General features: G+C 33.4%; 1 protein-coding gene across 8 annotated transcripts in view; it reads left to right on the top strand.

Moving 5' to 3' along the window:
- Nucleotides 1-24,321, top strand: part of LOC128988985 (uncharacterized) — a 388,279-nt gene that overhangs the window by 325,638 nt on the left and 38,320 nt on the right. For all 8 annotated transcript variants that reach the window (XM_054410870.1, XM_054410826.1, XM_054410877.1 and 5 more), the window contains one exon: nucleotides 19,585-19,728. In XM_054410870.1, coding sequence (XP_054266845.1) covers nucleotides 19,585-19,728 — 144 coding nt within the window. The remainder of the gene's footprint in view (nucleotides 1-19,584; nucleotides 19,729-24,321) is intronic.

Consider the following 24,321-nt stretch of genomic DNA (forward strand, 5'->3'; position numbering starts at 1 on the left):
GAAAAAAACTTATCAGGTCCCTTAACTTCAAAAACTGAATCATGAATACCTCCACATTTTGTTAGAGAGTCTTTGTCATATATATATGGGGTATTATTATGTATTACACCACTAATTCCCATTGGTAACTCCTTAAAATAAATATTATTATCATCATACTTAAAAATTTTAAATATATTTTTATTTTTAGTCTTATCAATTATTATTAAAAGAATAAGTATAAAAATATAATAACATGAATAGTAAAAAGTATTTATTTTCATTTTTATTATTTGTTGTTTTTGCTATTACTATACCAATCCTGTTTGAACCGTATAATGAAAGTAGGTTATTATTTATTATCAAACACCTTTCAAGTACACTAATAGTAGAAAAACATTATAAACCAGCTGTGTTAAAAGAATTAGTTTCAAACTTTATAGAAAACTTTTGATAGCATTAAACAAATGCAAATCAGGTGTAGGTTTTGTACTTTTAAATGGCACAATGTTAATTTTAAAATCATATTCCTTTTTAATTTCATTTGTCAAGGCTAAATCATCAATTAAAATAAATTGTATTTTATAAATTTCATTTTCTCTCTTTAGTAAATCTTTTATGAAGAAACAAGATTTGTTTTCACCATATAGTTTAAACGACACCTCACAATCATCTCTTGTAAGTATCTTTTTAAAATAATGACACCAATTAAGTCTTATGAGTATATTGTGTACATAAGTAAAATCAGCTGATGACCAAAGAATTACAATATTACTCTTGTTTTTATTAAGGACTTGTAAAACTGTTTCTGAATATGGCCTAACAAAAATGTCCTTTCCACGGACATATACCAAAGTTTCATCTAAATCAAATACAAAACACTGTTTAAAAATCATTTTTTTATTTATAAAAAATGAACACTATTTTGAATAACCCTCCAAGTTTTTTGAATGCAGAAGATTTTTCTATTCCACAGCAACAAGACTTTATTAATAATCCTGAAACATTAGATATATTTGCTGATTTAAACTGGATGGAAAGTAATAACAATAATAATGAGGAGCCTCAAATACAAACTCAACCTCCAGAAAATCCCCCTCCACAACAAATTCATCAACCTTCAATACCACCAGTATCATCAATATCATCTCCTGATTCATTAAAAAAAGATATTATAAAATATTTATATAATAATGGATCTTGTGCTTATTTACAAAGTTGTTTTACAAAATTAGAAGATATTGATAGTGTAAATGATCAATTACTTTATAAAAAGTTTAAGATTGGACTTGTAATAGATTCAGTATTAGGTAAAAATAGTTCAGATAAAAATATGGCCAATTATGTGTTTACATTTTTTGAAGTGTTATTAGCTGAAGCAAAAAAGTTTACTCCTTTAGATATTCAAAAATATATAGATGTATTTTCAACATCATTACAAAAGGATAAAATTACCATATTGAATGATTCTGGATCAAATATTATTTCAAAAATATTAGGAGCTAAAGATGTAGATGAAATTCTTAAATCAGTTCAAGATAATGATTCACCATCAATGAAGGCATTAAAGTCAAGCTTACAAAACATATCCCTTCTTATTAGTCTAACTCTTACAAAAAGATTATTTTCCCCCTATATGGCATCACTTTTCAAAAATGATGAACCCCCTGCTAAAAAATTGAAAACTTAATACAATGAAAACAATTAGACAAGTATAAAAAATAGAATAACAAATTTAATTTTATTTTTTATCTATATAATAAAATGACAACTGGAATTTATACAACCCGAGTAAAAAACTGTGTAGTTCCACACTACAAAAAACGTGGTGGAGAATCAGAAGAATTATTTAAAAATTTTATAATGAATACAATTTTTGAACGTGAAATTTATATGTATAACAAGTATGGTAATAAGTTAAGCTCTGCTATTTCTGGCATATGTATTGCTGATTTATTTACTCAATATGGCCTATCACAAAGAGATGAGTATATTAAGACATTATTCAGCACAATTTCATGTTATCAAGGTAAAGATAGTGTAATATCATTTTTAACAGCCAATAAACCATATAAACTTAAAAACAATCTTGAAAACAATAATTGTCCTGACAATATAGTATTTGAAAAACATACTCTGATAATACCCAGAGGAGAAATTATGTGGTCACTATTAGGAATACCTGGTGATAAAATAGGAATAAATAGTGATCCAAATAGTTTTAAAATTTGTATTCAAAAAGTAGATGATACAGATACTATTAATATGATATCTACCACTAAGGATGAATTTAAGGAACATAAAAATCATTTAAAACTGACAAAAATTGAAAAATTCTCAGGTACTATAAATAAACCCCAATTATACTATGTAACACTTAACCCTTATATATATACAAGGATTAAAGCTTATCGCTGCATAGACACAGAGGGAAGAAATTTAGATGAACAATACTTTATGTTACATAAAATGAATCTTCTATATTCACAGTCAATTGGAGCTCTTAGTGTCATACAAGTTGAAGCTAAGCGATTGCTTCAATATCCCCCAGGTACAAGAGAAAGTATTTGCTGTAAAGAAGATACTTTAAATATTGGTGTACCAAAGACATTTTGTGATGAAATTGATAAATGGGCAACAAAAGTAGAAGGAGATGTGGGTCAAGCCTATACATATACTGGAAGTATTCCAAAAAATACTATAGTTTTTCCAGAGTGTGAAAATGTAGATGCATGTAAAAGTAATCGTGATGGGTTTCATAATTTTATTCAACAATATGAAAATTCTCATATTTCTAAAATCAGAGAAGAATATGCTGATATTAAACCAGATGAAAGTTTAAAGATTCCTACCTGTTTTGATGATAATCAAAAATCTTATTGGTACAAACTTATTCGAAATACATATCCTAAGGAGTTAAAGTTTAGAGATGAAGTAGTATCATCATTCACTCCAAACTGTCAAATTACACCGATTGGAGTAGTTTCAACCAGAAGAATTTGTGAAGGTGATCCATTAATATTTGAAGGAAATGCTTTGGAAATAGACCAGATCCATAGACCACACACTAGATCTTTGTGGGATTGTTCAATAGAACAATTGGAAATACCCGAATATAAAAGATTGGCAGATGAAGAAAAGTCAGGAGAAAGTAAAAATACCAATGCCAAAATCTCTGCTAACCCACTTTCATATTCTGGATCCCCATTTGTCACATCACTTGGTACAAATATAACAATACTTCCTAGACATACATAGACATGAAACTGGAGTTTAAATGTGTTATGAGCTTAGAAAAAGCTATTGTCTTAACAAAATACCCAACACTTATATTGCAGTATTTAAAAGATATTCATCAGAAAGATATTAATGTATTAAATATATACTACACAAGAAATAATAAAAATTTAAAAATAAAAAATGTTGTATTTTATATTGAGTATAGTTTAATATAAATAAGTTTGTAAATCTTTTAAACTTGATTAAATAATATATATTTTTTATTTTTAGATTTTACTTTAAAAATTTATTTAACTTATTTATTCTTTAATAGTATTTCAAGTGACACTTAATCTATATTATTTGTTTTATAATATTTAAAAATCAAAATGATAATTGATATAATTATAAATAATATTAACAGTGTATTGACAATACCAATCTTTAGTGAATATTGAAAATAATAATGTAAATGTTATAACAATTGATATTACAGTCACCAATGATGGTTGACTATTTGATTCATTTTCTATTTTATCAGGTCTTATATTTTGAATAATTTCTTTTAATCTTACTGGAAAAATATTTTAGATTTTGGTTTATCATTATTGACTTTAACAATTTCCATTTTTTTTATATACTTAAATTTAAAATAAAGCTACATATAAATTTCTACATTCTACAACCATTCATTACAATGTCTGATTCTGTTTATAATCTACAGAGATTAAACTTATTCTATGTGGACAGTTTACCTGGTGATATAAAATTTAATAAAATTGAAGATATCTTAGATAAATATGACCATGATGTTATTCAAAATATTTTAGAAAAACCAGATATTGAAGAAGTACTTAGAAAATTAATTTATATCAAACATAATATAAATATTAAATATATTAATATTGAAAATGCATATGAAATAACGTATGCACATGCTTTAATACTAGTTAATAAATTTCCTCAAGCAGAGATAAATTTGTTTCTAACAGAACATTCTAAAGATTTAATTGAATTAAAAACCCCAAGTATAATTGACACTCACTATAATCTTTTGACATTAATGTATTAAATATATACTACACAATAAAAATTTAAAAATGAAAAATGTTATATTTTATATTGAGTATAATTTGGTATAAATAATTTTATAAATCTCTTAAACTATAAACAATTTTTATTTTTAGATTTTACTATACAAAAATATTCAACTTATTTATCCTTTGATAATATTTTAAGTGACACTTAATCTATAGTATTTGTCTTATAATATTTAAAAATCAAAATGATAATTGATATAATTACGAATAATATTAACAGTGCATTGACAATACCAATCTTTAGTGTAAATATTGAAAATAATAATGTAAATGTTACAACTATTGATATTACAGTCACCAATGATGGTTGACCATTTAATTCATTTTCTAATTTATCAGGTCTTATATTTTGAAGAATTTCTTTTAATCTTACTGAAAAAATATTTTGGATTTTAGATTTTGGTTTATCATTACTAACTTCAATAATTTCCATTTTTATATACTTAAATTTAAAATAAAGCTACATATAAATATCCCTAGAGCTTCTATAACCATTCATTACAATGTCAGATTCTGTTGATACTCCACAGAGGTTAAACTTATTCTTTGTAGACAATTTACCTAGTGATGAAGAATTCAGTAAAATTGAAGATGTTTTAGATAAATATGATCATGATGTTATTCAAAGTATTTTAGAAAAATCAGATATTGAAGAGGTACTTGGAAAATTAATTTATATCAAACATAATATAAATGTTAAATGTATTAATATTGAAAATGCATATGAAATAACATATGCACATGCTCTATTATTACTCAATAAATTTCCTCGAGCAGAGATAAATCTGTTTCTAACAGAACATTCTAAAGATTTACTTGAATTAAAAGCCCCAAGTATAATTGACACTCACTACAACCTTTTAACAATAGAAGACTGGAGAATTGATCAACCTACAACATCTAAAAAAAGAAAGTTTGAAGAAATTAGTGAAGTGAATGCTAAAGATTTACTTGAAGAATTTAAAAAAGAAATAGAATCATTTGATAATTTTCAAGATTCACCATACATTTGATTTGAGTGTATATAAATATGCTATTGATATCTAAACTGTTCATATGAAGAAGACAAAGAAGAATATAGAAGGTTTTATTTCAGAAAAAGTTAAAGAAACCATAGAAAACTATGTAATTGCATTTCATTTGAATAATAAAGATTTCAAATGTTTAGGCTGTTTAAGAATAGATAATGATATTCAAAATATGTTTAATTTGGAAAATAATAAAATATATGATATTTATTTAAAACTAAATAGACCAATATCTGATTGCACTACTCGTCTTGTATTAACTCGAATAACAAATGAAAAATATAGTAATTAAATTTTCATAAATAAACCTATTTAATGCAATGTTTGTCATTATAAGTTTTATTTTTAATCATGCCATTACTATGTGAAGTGTGTGGAATTCTTTATGATCCTATACTAGATATACAGCATGAACATGACTCTACATTTGAAAACCATTTTATAGAAGTTGAATCAGCAGCAAAATGTAGACTTGTTACTCTAAAAGCTGGCAATCCAAATGGTTTTGTTTGTATTAAAACTTATATGGAGTGGTTGAGAGATAATGTAATTTATCAACTAAAACACTATCAACAAATTCATGGAAGTATAAAATACAACATGTTGTTGGAATGTAAGTTTTCAAAATCTGAAGATGAGTTACAAATAAAGAGTTTTAAAACTCAAAACCTTACAGTTTTCAGTTTAACTGATATAAATCAACAATATACAAATAATATAGAAAAATTATTACTTGAAAAATCAAATTTAGAACTACGTGGATCAGGTTGGGCCATTTATACAATAGTTAAACTTGAACTTCGCATAAACAGATATGAACCAGTTTGGGGATCACACTGTTACAAAAGAATTAAACTACCCTCTTTCATAAATGGTAAGAAATCTCTTGTAAATCCTTTTCGTACAAGTAGTATGAAAACTAAATGTTGTAGTAACAACATTTGCTTTAAAATAGCCATAATGGGTAAATTATTAGCAGATTATAAAAAGGATTACCATAATATTTCAAATTACTTCAAATATGTATCTATAAATAATCATTATAAATGGTGTATTTCCTTTCCTGTTAAACTTGACGAGATACAAGTATTTGAAAGTACAAATAATATTTCAATTAATGTCTACACACTAGACAGTAAGAATAAAAAAATAATTCCCCTAAAAGTGACACCACAAAGAAAACATGATCATCGAGACATACTATTGTACAGTAACCATTACATGTGGATAAGAAATTTTGAAGCATTCATAGGTAAACAATTAGTGAAAACATCATCTAGACTGTACATTTGTAGGCAGTGTTTCAAACATTTCTACAAGAAACTCCATCTTCTGAATCATGAAATTGTCTGTATAACAACTCCCTCAGATCCAATTGTCACACTACCAAAAACTGGTACTAAACTGTTCTTTAAAAATTACCACAAACAGTTGAAGATACCCTTTGTCATTTACTGTGACATAAAAACTGAGTTAGTCAAAGAGGATACCTGTGAACCAAATCCAAATACATCATTCACTCATCGTATAGGGACATATTCAATAGTTAGTCTCACATACAACATCATAGATGAATCAAGTAAAATAATACGTACACTTACCTTTCCAGACATATCCACATTCATGATATCATTAGAAAGTGAATGTGAATCAATAGGAAGGATATATAAAAGAAATATCCCTCCCAACTGTTATCCACCCAAACCACAAATCAATGACACCTGTCACATCTGTGGTTATATTCTTGACAATGACTATGTGCTTGACCATAATCATATAAATGGACAAGTAAGAGGTTACACCCATTCAACGTGTAACTTTAACTATCGTCTACCATACTTTGTTCCTATAATAATTAAAGATTTTGGAATAGAACTGTTAAACTACTTCACCAGTGTCAATGCAAACATAAAATTCATCCCATTCAAGGGACAGGTAGAAAAGTTCTTGTGCATATCCAAAAAAATCAAAAACACGACAATGAAGTTTTTAGATTTCTTCCAATTCATCCCCGATGATATACCATTCCAGAAACTAGAAACTATACGATTAATCTGTTTAGAACACTATAATCTTGATATCTTCCACTACCTGACAATAGGTTCTTACTGTTTTGACATCATGCTCAAAGTCACTAAAGTCCAAATAGAACTTTTACATGACATAGAGATGTATAAAATGATAATGAAAGGAATAAGAGGTGGATATACATCTGCAATTAAAAGCTATACAAAATCAAACCACCACACTCTTCCAAACTATAATGCCTCAGATCCAGATTCATTTATATACTTTTACGATATAATAGGTCTATATGCCACTATAATGTCAACAGAACCACTTCCACTTGACAATTTCAAATGGATTTCACCATCAACATTTAACATATACAACACCACCACCAATAATAATAATGGTACAGGTTATATTCTAGAAGTTGATTTAAAATACCCTTACAATACCAATCACATAGACTATCCATTGTGCCCTTACCACGATGAAAAAACAGGTACATTAATATCTTCTTTTAAAGATAGAAAACATTACGTGATTCATTACAAGACCTTAGAACAAGCTCTGTCAATGGGCATGATACTAGAGAAAGTCCATAGAGTAATTTCATTTAACCAATCATGTTGGTTAAAACCCTACATAGACATAAACACCCAATTACGAACAACCTACTCACATGACAAAACCCTCTCAAATTTCTTTAAACTACAATCAAACTTAATCTATGGCAAGTCAATAGAAAAGGTAACTGAAAACCTAAACAAATACTTCCTCTACAACAACACTAAGAAACTCATGTACTTAATAAAACAACCCACGTTCATAGACAGACTAATTCTAAATGAAAACAATTATATAATATTCATGAAAAAGAAAAAGGTCCAGTGTAAGAAACCCATACCTGTAGGATTTTCAATACTAGATCTAAGTAAGAGATACATGTACCACATGTATTACAATAACTTGAAAAAGTACTTCCCACCGTTCAATTTAATATACACAGACAATGATTCATTTGCAATACAAGTATTCACTACTGATACTACTTCATTTACAAAAGATCAACCTTTCATTTCTAATACTCTCTTAGGTAAATTCAAAGATACATCTCCTAATAATCCCATTCTAGAATTTGTAACAGTAAGAAGTAAAACATACGGGTACAGGACATTGAAAGATACCATACCACGACTAAAGAATTTACCCAAATCTTTTAATTTTACAAACTATAAAAACATACTACTATCCATTAAAATGTACAACACCTATAACAGAGTAATTGATAATAAACTATACCAAGTAATACAGAATAAAGCAGTAATAAAACACACACACACACACACCCAAATACACACACCAATACACACACCAATACACACACACATAACACAATGACGTCATCATGAACACCCTCCATCAACACCCTCTCACTCTCACACTCTCTCTCTCTCTCACTCACTATCACTCCTCTATCTCCCCTCTCTCTCACTCTCTCTCACTCTCTCAATACCCCTATTCCTCCCCCATTTTCTCTTTCACTCTCTCTCTCTCTCTCTCTCTTTTCAATACCCCTCTTCCTCCCCCATTTTCTATTTCACTCTCTCTCTCACTCACTCACAACCCCAAACATTCTCTATCCCTTTCTCTTTCATTACCCTCTTCATCATCCATTCTCTCTTTCTCTTTCATTCTCTCATTCTATTACAATAACAAACCCCCACCCCTCAACTTTCAATCACATGAACCCCTCCAATCACACATACATGAAAATTTTCAATTACATTTCAATTCTCCATAAAATCATCTCCTACCATAACTACTAAGGTGGTCTGCATGTATGAATCTTGTTTTACCTTCCACATTAACTAGATAGGTTACTGGACTGACAACCTTGAAAATGACACCAGACTGCCAGTTTATCTTCTCTTGTCTCACAGTACGGACTAGTACCATATCTCCTTTATTAAAAGATCTCTGTTTTCCTCTTCGGGTATCAGCTCTCGTTTTCGTCTCTTCTTGCTTTCTCTTCATATCGTCAGACAAATGAGGCTTAAGTAAACTCAATGGTGTACGTGGGATGGTCTTGAGAAACATTTCGGCAGGTGTCATGCCTGTGGTTGAGTGTGGCGTGTTCCTGTAGGCAAACAAAAAGCTGTCTAGCCTATGTTGTAGGGTTCGGTTTAAAGTGGTTTTTGAATCCTCCAAAAGCTGTTTCAGGAAGACGTCTTTGGTTGTCTGCACCATCCTTTCTGCAAGGCCATTTGAAGCCGGATGATATGGTGGTGAAACCAGATGCCGAATGCCATTGAACTTCAGAAAGTCATTAAACTCTTGAGACGTGAACTGAGTACCTCCATCTGTTACCACAGTATTTGGTAAGCCGTAAGCTGCAAAACAGGTTCTTAGCTTTTCTATTACTTTAGCAGAAGTTGTAGATTTCATGTGGAAGATTTCGGGCCATTTGGATCTACTATCAACGAGAATGAGAAAATCTTTCCCCTCATAGGCGGCAAAATCTAGATGTAGCCTTTGCCAGTTGCGGTTTGGCCATGACCATGGTTGTAACGGGACCACTGGCATTGATTTCCTAGTCTTCTGACAGATACTGCACTTCTTCACAAACTCTTCAATTTCAACATCAAGTTTTGGCCACCAAACGAAGCTGCGAGATATTGCCTTCATACGCGACTCACCAGGGTGTTCCGTATGTAACAATTGTAGCACTTCCTCTTGATGAACACGGGGAATTATTACTCTTGAGCCCCACAGCAAGCAGTCTTTTTCTACTGAAAGTTGCAATGCTTTATCGGAATACGGTCTTAGCTGTATATCATTCGTATATGCAGGCCAGCCATTTCTAGTAAGGTCTAAGACCTTCGACAGAATCGGATCATACTTTGTCGCAACCCCGGTTTCCTTGTAGGATATAGGAAATTTCTGACTGTGGGCAAAAAAGTTTATTTCACCTTCTATCTCCTCCTCCTCTTCTCCTTTGCATGGCAGCCTAGAGAGGGCATCTGCGTTTCCATGATCAGCACCCTTTTTGTACACTAAATCATATTGGTATGTTGCCAAAATTAATGCCCACCTCTGAATTCTAGCAGCTGCCAGAGTGGGTATGGCCTTGGTGGGACCAAGCAAGAATGTTAATGCTCTGTGGTCAGTCACCAGTGTGAATTTCCTCCCATATAAGAAATTATGGAACTTGCGCACAGCAAAAATGAGAGCCAGTGCTTCTTTTTCGACTTGTGCGTACTTAATCTCACTCTTGCCTAATGTCCGCGATGCGAATGCTACAGGCCTTTCAGACCCGTTGGGTAACACAAGTGCTAAGACAGCTCCTAGACCATAATGTGATGCATCGGCTGAGACTACAATGTCTAAATTTGGATCAAATGGAAGCAGAACATTGTTTTGCACTAACATGTTTTTACTTGTTGTAAAAGCCTCTTCACATTTTTGACACCAATTCCATTTAACATCTTTATTTAAAAGCTGGTACAATGGATACAATATACTAGAGAGATTTGGCAAAAATTTTCCATAATAGTTAACTAACCCCAGGAATGAGCGAAGCTGTGACACATTTTCTGGTTTGGGTGCCTTTACAATAGCTTCCGTAAGTACCTTAGAAGGGTGAATACCCGCTTCATCCAACTCATGCCCTAGGAAAGTGATCCTAGTCTTGAAAAACTCACTCTTTTCGTTATTAATTTTAACTCCATACTCCATAAGCCTGCGGAGGACCGCCTCTAGATGTAAAAACATTTCTTCATTGCTAGCAGCCGTTATCAGTATATCATCTAAATAACAATACGTGTTCTTTAGTGTGTTTAGAGGATGGGGTCATCGGTGGAGACTGTAGCCTGAAACTCACCAATTGTTGGTATTTTGTCTCCAGTATACGTTTTCAAACTAATGGATGAACGCTTTAATGCTGGGACTACATGCCGCAATTTATCATAATAAATTTTCTCCGGGCAGACACTAACTACTGCTCCAGTATCAACAGTCATGTTCAATGGTACATTATTTACAAACAGTTTTGCTATAAAATTCTTTGTTCCAGAACTATTAGCATAGGCTATGGTATTTACCGTCAAATCACTTAAATACAACTCCTCTCCATCAACAGAATCATCCTCATGACTACAGATTGTGTGATTGAGGTTATCTTCATCACAATAGCTAACCCTAGATTTAGGCTTAAACTTAAAAGAAGACCTTTTATATTTACTCTGTTGGCAAGCAGCCGCTAAGTGACCTTTTCGCTTACACAAATTACATACGTACTTCTTGTACGGACAACTCCAAGCATCATGCTCCTTCTGACACCTGTAACACACTTTAGGCCTAGCATCTTGGCCTGTACTTTTAGGCCTAACCTTCGGTGCGGAACTTTTGTTTTTAACAAAGTTTACCTCAACAGCACTATTTTTATGTAAATATTTGACATTGTGCTCCGCATCTTCCATGACTAATGCAGTAGATAGGGCTTTTTCAAAAGTTAAACTATCCCCCTCTGCTAATAACTTACTCTGGATCTGAACTGATTTCAACCCACACAAAAATCTGTCACGGAGAGCCTCATCTAAAAACCTGTCAAAATTACATTTTGAGGCTAGCTTTTTAAGTTGAACCCCATATTCCGAGATTGTTTCACTATCCAACTGGTTTCTCTTATTAAAAAGGAAACGTTCATATGTAATATTCCTTTTCGGAGCAAAATGAGCTTGAAGAGCTTCCAAAGCTTCCTTAAAAGCTACATCTTTAGGCAACTTAGGAACCAAGAGATTTTTCAAAGTGGCATACATTTTAGGCCCCATAAACGAGATAAAATATTTCTTTTTATCTTCATCCTTAACTGAATTTACTAAAAAGAAGTTTTCTAGCCTTTCAGAGAAATTTTCAAAAGATTCCTGCTCTGGATCAAACTCTGACAACTTACCGATGATGCTCTTGGCCATAGTACAAGTCCTAGGCCTACACTAAAAATCATTTAAATCAAAACATACTTCAATAATCTTCTAGGGCAATACTTTTCTTGTATATTAAAACACTTTTATTCACTTTAAATAGCTTCAAACGTTTAAAAATCAGTTTTAAGCACATTTAAGCAAAACTTTGCAATATCTGACAAGAAAGTTTGCACACGACACCGTGATGACTAATCCAACCCGTGCAACGTGCTTTCAGTGAGTCAACCAGTGTCCACTTACAGAAATCTCTCTGTACCTGTTACTTTTAACAGTTCCAAAACTTATTACTTCTTGGTAACTGCTTACCGACCTGGTGTAACTGGAACTGGAAATGCTTGCAAGGCAATACTGGACCTGTTATCTTGGAGCTGTTCCTGTTATTGGACCTGCCTTCTTCAATCCGTTCCCAAGTACAACCACTCCTTTCTTCACTGTTCTCACCCGTTGCTTCTGGATTTAGCTGATTGTTAATTGCTCGTTTGCCGTTCCTTGTTAAAATGAATATTCCTTCTCTCTTTCACCAACAAAAAGGAGACACTTGACGCAAAAATATACTTTTAAAAGCGCGCACAAAATAAAGAAACTCACTTTAAAATACTCGTCGCCATGAAATAGTTTAGTATTCTTTAACAATTGCCTAATCATAACCTATACGATTTAGACATAACTAGCCGGTCTAACACTGAATTTAACCTGACTAACCACGCACTATGTTCAACGTACCTTGGCATAACGTAGACTGAGACTTCCTCGTCGTTCGTCTCCTCTGTGGGGTTGAACTTTGTACTATTTGTACTTTGACCTTAGGCCCTATTGTATTTAACTAAAACTGGCTTCTTGATGATTGTTATAATGAAACTAAAATATTCTTTACTTTATAACAAATACAAAGACCCATCGAGTGACCCCTCATTTTAAAGGTCCTGGTAAAAGAAAACCAACAACGCAAACTAGAGGTCTCTATCTCAGTTCAGTACAAAAAAAATTGAAATTCTCATAAGTTCCCAAACCCAAAATGGGGGATTTTGGGGGAATCTCAAAAATTGTTAACTATAAGCCCCATCGAGTGACCCCTCATTTTGGAGGTCATAATAAAAGAAAACTAACAACGTAAACCATAGGTCTCTATCTTAACACAGTAAAATATGACAGCCAATTGAATATAAAATTGCAAGTTATTTCCGATTTCTAAAGATTTCAATCAGCTTTCATTTTTTGCTAAATTGAGATAGAAACCTCTAGTTTACGTTGTTAGTTTTCTTTTACCAGGACCTTCAAAATAAGGGGTCACTCGATGGGGCTTATCATTTAAAACTTTTGATTTTCCCCCAAAATTTCCCATTTTGGGTTTGGTAAGCAAGTGGCTATTAGGCTTAAAAAGTACTTCATAACATGCCAAAAAGGTGTGTAGAGTTTAGTTTTCCTAGTACGAGCCGCTACAAAATTTTCAATGGGTCTCCAGACTTGGAAAGCTTTAAGTTAAATTCAACTTCTGAGAATTTCAATTGGCTGCCATTTTTTACTGGATTTAGTTAAAGACCTCTAGTTTGCGTTGTTGGTTTTCTTTTACCAGGACCTTCAAAATGAGGGGTCACTCAATGGGTCTTTGTGTTTGAAATTTTTGAGTTTCCCCCAAAATCCTCCATTTTTGGGATGTACACCAAGTGACGGTTATGCCCAAAAAGTACTTCATAACATGCCATAAAGGTGTGCTGAGTTTAGTTTTTCTAGTATGGGCCGTTAAAAAAATAACAGGGGGTCTCCACACTTTTTACTAACCCTGTATTGATTGTAACATGCTCTTTCTACATATTACGTTTCAAACCTTCCAGCCGGTCAACTACTACAAGTTTATCAGCGTATGATTGGAAAAAAGGAAATAATAAATAAATATTATAAGAAACTAGCTGACCCGGCGAACTTCGTATCGCCTAAGTTATAGGTTTCTAAATGAAAATAGTAAATAAATGAACTCAATGCGTTTCATTGAATTGAAAAAAAAATAACAGCAATTAAATTATACAGCTGATAAAAATGTAAACAATTAATTATGTTCTTCATAAGGATAACATTGAAACTTTCAAAGCCACTGGGGCATAGCCCAAGAGACTTTTTCAAATATGTAAGGCCAGTTTGCAAATCTACGCGACACGCTCTTTCCAATGAGACGTCAATGGAAAAAATCGGATAAGAAATGGCGGAGGAGTTCAACCGACAAAGTTTCATGTAGCGTATTAATTATATAGATATACTAGCTGACCCGGCGAACTTCGTATCGCCTAGGTTATAGGTTTCCCCTAAGACAGACCGATGGAAAGAAAGTACCGTTACGTTTAATTTTCAAGATGATCTCGTTCGCATCGCTCAATCACGTCCTGGTTGAAGTTCGTTCGCTACGCTCACTCACCTTTGGGTTGGAGCTCGTTCGCTACGCTCACTCACCTTTAGGTTGGAGCTCGTTCGCTGCGCTCACTTGCCTTCAGGTTAGCTCGTTCGCTACGCTAACTCGCCTCCAGGTTGAAGTTCGTTCGCTACGCTCACTCACCTTTTGGTTGCAAATTAGCTGTTGTCATAAATGTAAAAGAAATAATAGTGCTGCACCCTGTTGGTAATCCTTGTAACTTTAATGCTATTGAACATCATAGAACAGAACCAACTTGTTTAATTGAAACAGCTGTTAAGATTCATTAATTCCATTTCTCATAAGGTTAACATGGGAAACTCCAGAGCCACTGGGGCGGAGCCCTTTTAAGAATTTCGAAACGGGAAATAGTTTACGTCCGATTCGCATACCTACAGAATTTACACACCAAATTTCATAACGATCGGTGAAGTCGTTCCGGAGGAGTTTGCAGACAAACACTGTGACACGAGAATTTTATATATTAGAAGAAGATATAGGTAAAGCTATATATCCGTCACGTCATGTCACGTCGCGTCCATTTTAGACGGGTATGCTCCCTGTGTAATCAAATGTAAGCGGCTATACATTTCCGTCACGTCACGTCCGGAAAATTTTTGTATGCTCTGGGAGCATACCGTGTCGTAACGTGACGTGACGTGACGTGACTTGACGCGACGCAACGGAATAGCTCCTCGGTAACGTCCGATTCGCCCTGGGAACAACTAGAAGAGGCATCAACAGAATGTCTGGGTGAACATGTCTAATTTGCTTCACACTTGCATACTAAGTGTGTAAATGATCTTATTAACACTATTATTGGTTAAGAGTCATATAATATATTTTTTGTCTTAGTATTTGTTTTTTTTTTGTATTTCGATTTATCACTGTTGTGTTTCTTATACGTTATACATAGGCTATAGGCGTATTCAAAATGTATTCAAACTGAGCCAGTTGCGGGAATGGCATATAGCGTGCGCTTTTTTGCATCGGGATGTGACGTGACGTGACGTGACGGATACACACACACACACACGCACACACGCACACCCACACACACACACACATATATATAAATAAATATATATACAAATAAATATAAATATAAACATATATACAAATATAAATATATATAAATAAATAAATATATAATATATATACAGGGTGTTTTTTTTTAGAACTTGCATCTTTATTTATGTAAAAACCGCAATAGATAGAAATATACAGCTGGCGGGAATCATCTATTGACGTAGGGGGCACAATTTTGTTGAATTCAACGATACATTCACATTCCCCCCTTTCCCCCCTGCCCCCAACTTAATCTTTTTAAAAAGCAAGGTACCCCTTGTGACATATCAAATGAAACAGCATGAAAAAAGAAAATGTTTAATGAAAAAAAATTGAAAATCGGTTCATAAATTTGTGAGATATTCCTCCCCCTCCTCCCCCGGAACTTAATTTTGTTTAATAGAAAGGTACCCCTTGTGACATATCAAATGAAAGAGTATGAAAAAAGAAAATTTTTGGTGAAAAAAAATTAAAATCGGCTCATGAATTTGTGAGATAATCCCCCCCCTTTTCCCCTACCCATATCTTGTTTTTTAATAGCAAGGTACCCACCCTTGTGACATATCAAATGAAAAATAAATTCCACCAAACATTTTATTTTTTCATGCTCTTTCATTTGATATATCACAAGGGGTACCTTGCTATTAAAAAAAATTAAGTTCCGGGGAGGGGGAGGGGGAAATATCTCGCAAATTTATGAACAGATTTTCAATTTTTTTCATCAAACATTTTCTTTTTTCATGCTCTTTTATTTCAAATTCATTGTGTAGCCCCTGAACTGTTGATTAGACTATAATTTAGGGTACATACCTTCACGTCCACAGTTCATAAATGAATGGTCAAACCCACTACATGTTTCGCCTATACATAGGCATTGTCAAGTGGTCCTTTAAGAACGTTTCGTCCATTGTAGACTCGTCAAAAAACATTTAAATAAATACACAAAACACGATACATTGTACGAAACATTTAACACTTAGTAGGCCTACTAAGTGTTATGTTACTACTAAGTCATACTACAGTGATGAGTATGACTGATAACGGAGAAGGGGTCGGGGTTACATAATTCCAGCCAGTCTGCTTCCGTACCGCGACCGGTAAATAGTAGGCCTACTAAGTGTTAAATATTTCGTACAATGTATCGTGTTTTGTATATTTATTTAAATGTTTTTTTGACGAGTCTACAATGGACGAAACGTTCTTGAAGGACCACTTGACAATGCCTATGTATAGGCGAAACATGTAGTGGGTTTGACCATTCATTTATGAACTGTGGACGTGAAGGTATGTACCTTAAATTATACTCTATTATTTGATATGTCACAAGGGGTACCTTGCTATTAAAAAAAATAAGTTGGGGGCAGGGGGGAAAGGGGGGGAATGTGAATGTAACGTAGAATTCAAAACAATTGGGCCCCCTACGTCAATAGATGATTCCCGCAAACTGCATATTTCTATCTATTGCGGTTTTTACATAAATAAAGATGCAAGTTTTTAAAAAATCACCCTGTATATGTATACTGTACAATACCATCCTACCAAAACTGCCACTACTGGACGTGCCGTGACGTGACGTGACGGATATGTATAGCTGAATCTTTAACACGTTGCACCCAATTCAATCAAAAGTGATAAAATTCTTGGACACTTTGGAACATTTTGCAGATACATTTAAATGTTATGCATTGTTTGCTTGCCAATCCTAAATGATGCCCACCCCCTCCTGGACTTTTTCTTGAGGCTCTCAAAGTTTGCCACAGTTTCACTCAGTTTACCACAGTGGTGATGGTTTCAGAAGGAGCAGTGGAATTTTCTACCCCTGAGGGAAACTGGCATCACAGCCTAGGGGCAAAATCCCGGTCGCAAACTTTTGAGTTGCACGTACTGAGTTAAATAAATTAAAGGTGGAATTATACGTATTTTTTCACAGTTGTTAATTTAATGAGAACCAATTAAATTATAAAACCTAGAGTGTACGGGCCGGAATTTTACCCCCGGACCTTTACCCCTTGTCCAGATATAGAATTTGACGAGAATAATTAATTTCGTACAAGGTGTTTTTATAGAAAGACGTTTAATCAGTTGACTATTATTTACCGCTGTTTATATTACATGTTGTAAGCAAATTACGTTTGTAAACAAAACATCAAAATCATCAAAACATGTACAAACCTAAGTTTTCCTACTGTTTCGTGGAATATAATTCTCATTAAAAACAAAGATTGTCTCCCTAAGTTGATACAGCAAAGGTGGTACTTAGCTCCATAGTCAATCACACAATCTAGAACAAATAAATCTAAACTAGCACGTAGTTGTGCTAACTGTGAAATTAGATTTTGTTTGGCTCAGCTGTCTGGGTCGCTGCTACTTGTACCGGAGCGGCGCGTGGCGTCTAGTTGTACCGGCTGCATTTTGGCGACAGGTGTCTAGTTGTACCTCGTCCAAAACTGCAGGTACAACTTGACGATTGTGCGACGTCTGGTTGTACCTACGTTTAGTTGTCTCTACATCTAGTTGTACATCTTAATAATCTGCAGGTAAAACTTTTCTGGCACGCCACCGTCTACTTGTACCTCATACGTCTGCGTCTATGTTGTACCTGCGACTAGTTGTTTCTACGGCTAGTTGTACCCCCACCCCCATCAATTTGTCACCAGTTTAACGGGTTACTTTTAGAGTTTACAAAAACAACTAAATGATTATATTGAAGTGTTTTTGTAGGGTATTAGTCACGGAGATAAGCGAACGTCTGATTTTCGGTTCTAGGGCCGTAAATCCCTAATTACGACGATAGCTGGAATTTCGACCCTGAACAGCAATGCGTAGCTTTCAGCCTACAATTAACGTCTGAAAAACAGCTAAGACATCGTAGTGCGGTGAACAATATTTGACAATCCCACTCAATTGACTCGGAATACTGCAGTTTATAATTTAATTAAGGGTATAACTAAAAGGTACTCGTGCAGTAATCAATTAAACAGGGAAGCGAATTGATGGATAGATACAACTAGGACGCCAAGTAATAGATAGTGTAATAAATAGATAGTGTAAGGACGCCAAATACGCGTAGGTACAACTAGTCACCGGTACAAAATAGACGTGGATACAACTAGACGTAGGGACCACTAGTCGTATGGAAAACTGTTCGCATCCGTACGAGCTAGGTGACACTACTTGTCGGTGGCATCACGTCTAGTTGTACCTACGTCTAGATGTACCTACGACTAGTTGTCCCTAGGTCTATGAGGTAGAAGTAGGTACAACTAGACGGCGGTACAGCGAGACAGGGTCCCAGCTGTCTGAAATTGTAAAATAAGCATTTGATAGTAGTTATGCACGTTTATATTAAAATATCTTATTTTAATTTTATTTCATTTAAACATTCTTATTATTAACATATTCTCGCTAATCCATTCTAGGCCAATTTATATAGCCCAGGGGCAAAACACCGGGGTTAAAGTTCCGGGGGTAAAATTCTGGGGGTAAAAATCCGGGCGGTACAATATTTAGTTGCCTAAACCCTAGTTATATGGAAAGGGGTAAAATTCCTGCTTTTGTTGCTAATTTACTTAGATGACTACGTTATAATGACGTCAACTCCTTAGTTTTGTAGCGAGGGTCGCCGTGACTCCCATCCTAGATTGTTGAGATTCTCTGGCTGCCTACTCGTTAGAAGGTTCAACTAGTTTATATTTACTATTTCCACTGTAAATAAAAATATAGATTTTTGTAATTTTAAACCCGAAAGCCCAGGATTGCACTCATCCAACTACAAACATGTTTTGGTTTTCTTTTAGGTTGACGCTGCGAGGGAGTTTGCAAGATTTCATGTTAAAAACGGATTGTACCTAATTGTTCCCAAAAATATAATTACTGAAGATTTCAGAGTAAGATACAACATACAATTCAAGAATTATCTTTGGTTTGACTTGAAAGATAAGGTGAGTGAGTATTGGTTTTTGTCCACTCTAAATCGTAATGTGTAAAAGCTTTCTAGTAAATTAATTGGATCAACATGTAGTTTTATAATTTTAAATGCATATTTAAGCTAAACAAAGATGGTATGGCATATTCCTTAGTTTAAACGTAGATTGAAACATGTTATTTTCTGGTTGGAAGCTATTTGATATAAGATATAAATCCTTCCCTTGCATTCTAAGTTGCCATTTAAGTTAAAGAAGATATACCACAACTCCAATTATTATGAAAGAACATGGCTTGTATATACAATCCCTAGGCTCAGCAATGAGGTCAGAAAGTGAAGGCCTCTGTCCCAAACACGCACAACAATATTACGCACATTCCAGTCTTGTGGACAACCTAAAACACAAATACGGGTTACGTTCTAATCTATCTCAGCGGAGCGAGCGAAGGTTTAAGCATTTTGTCATAAGCAAACTCCTTCTAGACGGTTGAAGCAATAATTTTCAAATGTTGCATTGTGATAAAGACTATATCGGTGAGTGCCAACATCTATATTGTGTAAAAAAACGTCTCCCATGAACCCACCCAACGGGGTCTCAAAGTGGAATGTAATCCTAATGGAAGCAGTACTTGTCACAGAAACACATAAGATCAGCTGTTCACTTAAATACTAGCATTGACTATTGTATTAATAGTCAAATATACTACACATCAGGAAACAGCAAATATAATTATTATAACTATGGTCACGGATATTAGAACAGAAACGGTATGTACCATGACGTGATTATTAAACAAATACGTCATTAACTACGCGCAACCGCGCAACGCGCACCGGGTAACTGTTAGTCTTATTTTAGTGCGTGGTTAGTTCTTTGTTACAGTTTAAAAACCATTTATTATTTATCACCCACAGAACAAGTGAATTATTACGTGTTTGTAGCAGTGATCCATTAGTTTTATCTTTCGAGCAAACCTTTTTTAATGCTGTAGAAGAAAGTTTAAGCTATTTGTAATTGCGATTTATATTATAAGCTCATTTGAATTTTTATTGGTGCATACATTAGCGATGAATTAATTTAAATGAATATTAGGTGTTAATAATAATCACGTGAGATTTCAATAGAACAGAACCATGTATTTTAATGTAAACAATACAAATGTCCAACAATAGTTAATATGGAGTATTTGAAACTCTAAGATTATTTAATAAAAACGATTTGATTGTTTTATAGTTTTCATTTATAGTTTGAACTAGCTGTGTGCCGTTCTACGCACGGAAATCTTATCGTTGATTTGAAACCTTCTTATATTAAGAACAGCAGTTGGTTTGCTTATTTTCAAATATGCTGGCAAAACTATTCTATATAAACCTTCGCAAATACAGTATCTGACAGTTTCAAGCCAAAACAAATGCTTCGCAATTAAATGTCACCCGAATCGTGTTGGTCCAAATGTTAAATCCAATGATTAAACTAAAAAATGCTTTATTGATTTATGAGGCATACATACCCCTAAGTTAGGCCTATAATTGAAAGTTACTTTCCACAATGTTTAAAGTATTTAAGGTACTACCTCAACCCCACAATTTAACACTTTATTCGGGTTGACATTTTCATTATCAAGGTGCTCTTGTCCTTTCCGTGAAACACTGAGAAATAAGGACATTACTGCGTTACCAACAGACATACACGCAAAAATACAGAACTTAAAATTAGGGAATTTGCTACGCATTAAGCATAACAAAGTCCATATCAACATTTTATTTAAAATCTTTGTTAATGTCATCAAATTTTATCATAACAATTTATATTTGCTTTGACCGAAGATGACCAGAAATGCTGTTGAAATTACGGCTTACTATATGAAATGAAGTACTAATACTGTTTTATTTCAATGTTCTATCGTTATCGAAGGGATAACGATAGAAAATTGAAATAAAACAGTACTGAGTTACCTGACAAATAATATTACATCAAATACTTATACGAAATACTGAACAGTTAATTTTGACAAATCAGGCCTACTGTATGTGTGTGGCTATATTAGCTTCAATAAACGATTAACATTCAATGTAAAAGTTGTATTTCACTGGTTGTAAGCACAATTAACACAGATGATGTTTATTTTCAAACTATTAACCGGGGTGGTTTATCTGTCCCTAGTGATTTTGTGGTTTGCATAGGTAAACATGTACTAGGTTTTATGCAGACGTTAATATCAGAAGAGTTCGAAGAAACATTTTTACTGAGCAGCGATCACATGGGAGGCACAGGGATAGAGAGAGGTCCCGTTATTCTATAACATTACTTGCTTAGAGGGGACAAAGTATTCCTTCATTGGTGAACTAAAATATAGCAATAAATTTATTGGTCGAGATGGTCATGTGAGCACTGGACAAGCGCCAGTCTTTCGGAAAAGATCCTTTGATGTAACACTCCCGTTCATCAAGTCTCTATTTTTTTTCAGTGTATTGTTTGTAGCCTACTTAGGCCCCCATATTCTTTATTTCGTGTCACGCATAATTGTATTCTATGTTTTTTAAATTGTATTTTTAACTGTGTATTATCTCCCTGAAAAGTGATAGCTCCTATTCAACGTGAACTTCTTGTGCGGCTTCCGTGAACGCGAGTGAACATTACCTACAATAACATTTTCTTGAGCTCATATAAACTAACCAGTCGTTTCGACATCAAGAAAAGTGTTTAGATTGGACATTCTCTTCTTTTCCCATCACACGTCTGGACATTGTACCTCCATCGTCTTCCCCAACAGCGCATCCGGTTCATGGCGTGGGTATCGGCCATGTTGTCGCCATCTAGGCTTCCCTTCTCCACAACTCATGGTTAGTGAATATATCATAAAACCAGTTAAAATAATGTCTTAAAATAATTCATCATATCATTTGCTAAGACACCAAGTGCTCCAATTTTTCGTAAATATTTTACAATCACAATTATTTGTTTTTAGTGATACCTTCTGCCCAACCTTGCCCGAAAGTCAGTCCAGCATTAGAGTCTTTCTGTTGTCAGAGATAATGCTATATAACAGTAGAAGAATTGCTATATATCTATATAAATAAAATTAGAGTTTTGTTTGTACATTGCTCAGAATTTTATATTTTTAATTTATTTTTACGTTTTATACATTAAAAAAGCAGAAACAAGTCTTATCTCTATGTATGTCTGTCTGTCTGTCTGTCTATCTTTCCGTCTGTCTGTAACACTCAAGATAGCATTTTACACTATCTTCCCCATGAAAACGAGAGTACCTATCAAGATCCAAGTAATTTTAATGTATTCACTGGATTGGCGAGGGTGTCTTTAGCCATTAAAATATGGCCTCACTACTTTATAAATAAAATTACGGACGTTCAAAAATGCAGTTTTGTGCGATTTTTGTCAAATTTTCGTTCAATTTTGATCACATAATCATCTATGAAATAACGAACAGTTGTTCGGATCAAGACTATTTTTTTCTATCTGCCACTGATATTTTTACAAATGTTGTTTACAAATACTGCATCCATTTCCGATCACGTTGTGAGATTAAATACGTTTTTCTTACATAACGGATTTAATTAATCGCAAGTGCAATATTATAGTGTAACCGTAAATGAATTTAAATAACTAGGCATCATCCAGGTCAGGAACCAGAAATTCTTTGTGTATAAAATTGTTCTTGAGTTTTGATAACCAGAAAGAAGACCTTGAATCAGTGTTGTATAGGACTGGGACACTATTAATGATCGTCGTCAATAGCTTACAAACGAGGTTTCCACTCATTGACGGTGCGCTTCAATGATGGTTGTGTAAAGTGTAAAGTAAAAAATCACAACTGCAGTGGATGATTGTAACAGAGGTTTACGGATAATGCTAAACTCGCTTTTCCAATGTGTCACTTTCTGTTTCTACTCACCGTGTGAAGCAATCGCTGGACCATACAGCCAATAGGCCCATATAGTGCAGTAGAAATAGGGTTTGAGGTGGAACTAATTGCAACAGAAATTATTTCAGTTAGAAATGGTAGGTAATACACTTATAAAAAACATACCAAAAGTATACATTTGTACTGTTACGCAAAATACGGTTTTTTGGTCGCCATTTAAAAAAAGTGTAAAATTTTAAACTATTGTTAAAAAATCTGGTTTGGTATCAAATTATAGAATATTTCATGCTGGAAAAGAATATAATGGTTGAATTTAAAATATACTGATAACAGTGATGCACTACGGGCGAAAAAAAGTGCGTTTAAAAACGTGGCATTTGAAAAGTTTTTTATTTATAATTTTTATTTTATACTTTTAAAATTTTTTTTTTCATTTTTGACCCTTAAAACGTAAAATTACCCAATTTCTCTCTAGACCTTTTTAAAGAGCTTAAAAAACAAATAGTTAAGTATATCACAGGGGTTTTGTACAATTATTAGTAGGCCTAACGGAGAAAATTTAAAAAAATGGAAATTTAAAATCCCCATGTTATTCTTATGGAGAATATGGTAAAAAGTTGTATTTACCTTGTTTATGGATATATTTTGATAAAACTTTGAAGATTTATTTACTTTATACTAAACAAATAATATTTTACTAAAAACACACTTAATTGGTTTCC

Source organism: Macrosteles quadrilineatus, unplaced genomic scaffold, assembly GCF_028750875.1.
Source record: "Macrosteles quadrilineatus isolate MER2022 unplaced genomic scaffold, UCM_ALF_1.0 Scaffold_1__1_contigs__length_201487025, whole genome shotgun sequence".
In the NCBI taxonomy this organism is placed as follows: Eukaryota; Metazoa; Arthropoda; class Insecta; order Hemiptera; family Cicadellidae; genus Macrosteles; species Macrosteles quadrilineatus.